At 39.8% G+C, this 5,776-nt stretch overlaps 1 protein-coding gene across 1 annotated transcript in view; it reads left to right on the top strand.

Annotated features, from left to right (window-relative positions):
* Positions 1 to 1,624: 1,624 nt before the first annotated feature.
* Positions 1,625 to 5,776, top strand: part of LOC143036442 (uncharacterized) — a 5,733-nt gene continuing 1,581 nt past the window's right edge. Inside the window, exons 1-2 of the mRNA XM_076203805.1 lie at positions 1,625 to 1,752; positions 2,840 to 2,923. Coding sequence (XP_076059920.1) covers positions 1,625 to 1,752; positions 2,840 to 2,923 — 212 coding nt within the window. The remainder of the gene's footprint in view (positions 1,753 to 2,839; positions 2,924 to 5,776) is intronic.

The following is a 5,776-nucleotide window of genomic DNA, read 5'->3' as shown; positions in this document are numbered from 1 at the left end:
CAAATTTTGAGTTTTGGTGTCCCTGAACAACTCTAGGTTTTCTCCGCTCCGATGAGATATAATAAATCAGAAGAAGTTAGGTGTTCTGCAGTCATCCTTCCAGAACAGGAGTCAGCAACATCTGAAAGAGACTGCCAATTTCTTTGATTTGTAGGACTCTGCATGCCAATACTGATTTTAAGTGAGAAAGTTGATATCAATTCATATATACTATTTTACTACAGTGAGGTTGCCAGTAGATGTTCATTCCCAGACGATTTGCTTTTAGTTTGATACCTTGTCGCATTTTGTTTCTTTGAAACATTCGTGTTATCTTTTGATATTGTGATAATTTTTTCAAAACCAGCTGACGTGTCAGCCAACCCTGTCACGTGTCACGCTGAGATTGAAAAAGATGTCTGAAGAATAACATTGAAAAATGTAGAGTTGTTTTATCAGTATAATAGCGTATAGAGGGTGATGTTCGGGTAGATATGTTATTCATGAAAAGGAGGAAAAGGAATAGAACAGTCGTTGGCAACCCTAAGCAAGCATGCAAATTCTGGCACCCTAATTTTTTTTTTTTTTTTTTTTTTTTTTTTTTTTTTTGACACGCGAAACCCAGAACTCTCCTTAAAGAAAATAACTAATAAATCTCCAACTTCTTTTCTATGACTATTGGTAACCGCATACTGCGCTGGGCGATGAATTTGGGCCATAGGAGGTGAGAGGATGGGACCTATACTCGTATGTAGGCCTATAATTTTACTCCGTTGGCACGCGAGATTTTTTTTATCAAAGAGTTGGCTGATTTTGGCACCCACAGTTAAAAAAAAGCTTACCCACCCTTGGAATAGAAGGTAGACCAGAACCCTGTGGGACGCCAGAGTTTATAGGCATGGGGAAAGAGCCGTATCTGTCTACAACGTCATCTATAGCAGGGGTTCTCAACCTCTTTCCATATGTACCCCAATCTTATGTCTTGCTGTTGTTTAGCTCCCTAGAAATACTATCACTAGTGAGTAGAAGCCTAGCTAATCCACAAACTATCACTAGTTTTCGGTTCATGGTCCTATTTGTGAACTACTGTGGCCCACAAGGGCTCATTAAACCATAGGTTGAGAACCACCGATCTATAGAACGGCCAGAAAGAGACTCCGAAAAAAGGGAGCAGAGAAAGAGTTAAATACTGTAGAAACCACGTGGCGCGCTCCTTAGGGGGCGAGCATTGTATTGACCACGTGGCCGCGATCTGATGCGCTGGTTGTAATCTGACATGTACACCTGCCTTGTCTGTGCGGCCCCAGGCTGACCCAATCCAATGCAACTATGATATAATTAGTACCATGTGGGTTTGGCCACGCAATGTATATATACGGCTTCGGGGCCACGTGTAAAATCAGTTCAGTTCTGACCCATCCGAATAAAGACGAACTCACTAACCCTCTTTCTTTCCCTCCGTAGCCGCCCCCCCCCACCCCACCCCCGCTACAACACCACATGATGGTAGTTCAAATATCAACGATCTGCGCCAGACCACAACAAATATTTTTGATGTGTCTAGTGCAGCAACATAAGTCTCACCAAAGTCCCCCCCCCCAAAAAAAAAGATAAAAAAAGTTACAAAAAGTTAGATCAACATGAGATGATTTCCAGTAGAACGCCCTTTGAGGAAGACATACTGGCGATGAAGGAGAAATTCAGTAGCAAAGATATCCTAAAGCAAAAGGACAATAGTCAGAGGGCTGAGAGCACCCACCTTTCTTGGAATAGGTTGAGTAATGGCATATTTCCTTTATTAAGGGGAGGGTCACGTTGATAAACAGAGATGGAGAGCAATTTGCCTTGGGAGGGAGTCGGCACGAAACACAGTCTGTAATATGGATGGTGGTACTCTATTCTACCGTAAGCCTTCTTAGTGGGAAGGTGCAGATCAGGCATACAAAAAGTGGGGGAGGGGGAAAGGAAACGCAAAAAGGGGGGGGGGGGAGAAAACTGAAGAAAAAAAAAATCTGATGAAAGACATGAGGATACCACCCAGCGGATATCGTCTTGAACTCGTGTGTTCTGTAGTCATCCTTCAGCGTCGCCCCGAAAAAAAAAAAACAGCGACTTACTGCAAGTGACAGGGCTTTGCCCTACCAGGGGTGTCTCACTTCCCACTGCGTGGGAGTGGGATGGAGGATTTACTATTGGCTTATAAGCTTCAAATTGTTTTCATCTAACAACTGAGCGCAGCATGAAATGGAAGGGCGGTTTGTTACATTGCACAGTTGACCGCGTTGGCTCCGATGCCCTTTTCCACTCCCTCCTTCCCGGAGTATCGACCCGTGCAGCTTCGGCCAGCAGTTTTTACTGTGTATGCGAATACATGTTTTCGTGTTCCTGAGATTCCCCCCTAAAACCCTCCTACTTGGCCCACGAAACCTAAGCTTTTTGGTTTGGTTTGAGTTCCATTTGGAGCATCACTGTGCCATTTGAGTTATGAAGAATGAAAAGCAATAATTCGCACATCCTACTTGGGTTCAACCTTACAGCCGTAATTATTCGGTTCGTCAGGATTTTGATTTAGGTTCGAAATCACTAAAAATTATGTAAAAACATGGTGCATAAGTTGTATTGACGAATATATACTGTATGTATGTTTTCATTTAATTGTACCGACTGCAAAACCTGACGCAGATCTACTTCCTACACAGATGTTGTGAAGAACAGGCACTGAAACTTGCGGCTAAATAATGAGATTTACACCAAAGATCTTTTGTGAATATGCATCGCAATCTGGATTCTTATTATGGTGACGATGTGCAAATGCTATTGGTGAACAAATTGCAAAATCCTTTCATTTCTCCCGATGCAGATCGTCTTGGATTTCATGGCCTCTCGCCTTTCTCCTCCACGGTGTCTTCGATGAGCTGAGAGACGAGCCTTCCCTCGCTGTCAGGTAGGAGGTAAAGAGTTGCCACATAACTATACAATAAATATCAGTCACGTGACCCAGGGAGCCATTTTGTGGCAAAATCATTTTCACTCGCGCTTACTACTTATTCTGGCTATTGATTCTTCGAGCCTATTGTGTTTGATCACTGAATATGCCGGGTTGTTGTTGTCCATCCGGATACATCAATAGTCCCTTTATACAGAGAGTTGTGACAACGTACACATCGCCAGTTCTCTGTATAATGGGACTCGGTAGGAGAAGGGGGCGAAACCGCGTCTGAACGTTAGGTTGGGGGGGGGGGAGTGCAGGAGGAGTCTTCGGAATGTGCAGGATGAACGTGAGCTAAGTTGTAGTGTAACATCAAAAATAATTAATCTTCCCAGGAGCCTGTATTCCTACCTAAATGCAGATAGAATTATACTTTGAACCCACTGGGATAGGAATTCTTCATTCACATAGATCAAAATTGCCTGGCAATGGTCAAAATAGATATATATACAGATGAAACCAGAATTCCAGAAATGACCATTAATTACTTTGAACATCATCCATTTACAGGCTTGTGACAAGGGGCCTTTGTGCAGTATGTAGTCATTTGTATGTTGATGCATAAGTTTTTTCGTATTTTCTTTAACTGTCTTCTGGTTTTATGGTTTTTCCCTCTCTTGTCTTTCCATTCTTTTTTCCTCATATCTACAGTATTGGTGAATGTTATTCTTAGATCGTCTTTGTTATCCACATTCATTAGCTCTTCTCCCATTTTCTATGTAGCTGTTGTCTACAATATGCCTCCTACTACATTTGGTGGTATCAAATTCCATTTTATATCATTGGCCTCAGATGCCCGCAAAGTTTCTGTGTGTATATATATATATCCATTGTGCGCCAACCTAGGTAGCAACTGTGACCTCTCCCAGTACCATGTATACACCATTGTGCGCCAACCTAGGTAGCAACTGTGACCTCTCCCAGTACCTTGTATACACCAAATTTCTGTACTTAAATTGTTAGCCTCCTTTTATGTATTAGATTCTTTTCTCGCCTGAAGATGGTTGAAAGCATCAACCGAAAGCTCGCATTATGTATTATTGTATAGTATTTTCTTAACAATACAATATGGATCTCGGCAGCCTCGTTTTTGACCTCCCTTCTGATTATAAGAAGTCTATTCGGAAGATAGAGAAAACTACTAAGAAGTTAGTTGATACTGAATTTGCGCTGGTCTTTAACCAAACATGTTTAAAAGAGAACTTACTGCCTATTTATTCTAATATATATATATATATATATATATATATATATATATATATATATATATATATATATATATATATATATATATATATATATATGTGTGTGTGTGTATATATATATATATATATATATATATATATATATATATATATATATATATATATATATTTGATGAAGGTGGAAAAAGAAGTCACGGGTCTAGTTCCGAGTTCCTGAGTTTATTCCTGACCGGTTTCGCTCTATGCTTCTTCAGAGGAATGTGACTCTGGAGTGAAGCTGGTGGTATACATAGTCTGAGTAGGACCGCGTTCCCTCCTTGGAGGTGGGTTCCGTTTGGTTGTACAATGGTTTATAATTTCTAATACAATGAACAATAGTTATAAAACAGTATACAATAAAAAAAAAATCGTGATGTTATTATAAAACAGCTCCGGTGTGTGTGGAATGTTGACCGAGGGTGTAACAGTGTAAGTGAAGTGAGTGGTGTAAAAATGTGGGAATCCTAAAAAGTGCCATAAGATAACTTATAGTATAAAATAATATAAAGATAAATATCCAGACAAATAGAATAAAATAAAATAAAATGAAATAAAATGAAAATAAAAATAATGTGCTAAGTTTAAAGTGACATGACATCTCATCGCATATCGTATATTGATAACATTCTGTCATACAACGACATGCGATGAGATGGCACTTTTTAGGATTCCCACATTTTTACACCACTCACTTCACTTACACTGTTACACCCTCGGTCAACATTCCACACACACCGGAGCTGTTTTATGATAACATCACGAAAAAAAATATTGTATACTGTTTTATAACTATTGTTCATTGTATTAGAAATTATAAACCATTGTACAACCAAACGGAACCCACCTCCAAGGAGGGAACGCGGTCCTACTCAGACTATGTATACCGCCAGCTTCACTCCAGAGTCACATTCCTCTGAAGAAGCATAGAGCGAAACCGGTCAGGAATAAACTCAGGAACTCGGAACTAGACCCGTGACTTCTTTTTCCACCTTCATCAACTTGTCACAATGTACCAGCATATATATATTTATATAATTTTTTCATCCTTATATACAGATTTAAATTATCTGAAGACATGGTTATGTCTGGCTATATCATTTATGTATACTAGTGTTTGTTCTGATCCTTGCGATACTCCGCTAGTCACTTTTCTCTACAGTAAACCTTCGATATAACGGATCTCAATATACCGAATATCGGATGTAACGGAGAAAAATCTGACCGGACAAACCCTCGCTACAACGGATTTTCATCCGGTATAGCGAGGGATCTTCGGATATAACGACAGACCCCTGTCCCCATATCGTCCGTTAAGCGGGCCCTACACGATCAATATTATTGCGCAATATTCCGTATTATATAATATTATTGACAATGTAAGGATGGTATTGACTAGGCATACGTGTTCGGCCTGTACATTTGATGTCTTAAATTTATTGTGTCACTCTTTAATACCTCCCCTACAACGTCAAATATAGTAAATTATGGAATATTGCGCAATAATATTGATTGTGTAGAACCCGCTTTACATTGAGGGTTTACAGTAATTTCTAATCCTACTAAT

This window comes from Oratosquilla oratoria, chromosome 2 (genome assembly GCF_046742065.1).
Source record: "Oratosquilla oratoria isolate Oo_2021 chromosome 2, ASM4674206v1, whole genome shotgun sequence".
In the NCBI taxonomy this organism is placed as follows: domain Eukaryota; kingdom Metazoa; phylum Arthropoda; class Malacostraca; order Stomatopoda; family Squillidae; genus Oratosquilla; species Oratosquilla oratoria.
This window is presented reverse-complemented; position numbering and strand designations above follow the sequence as displayed.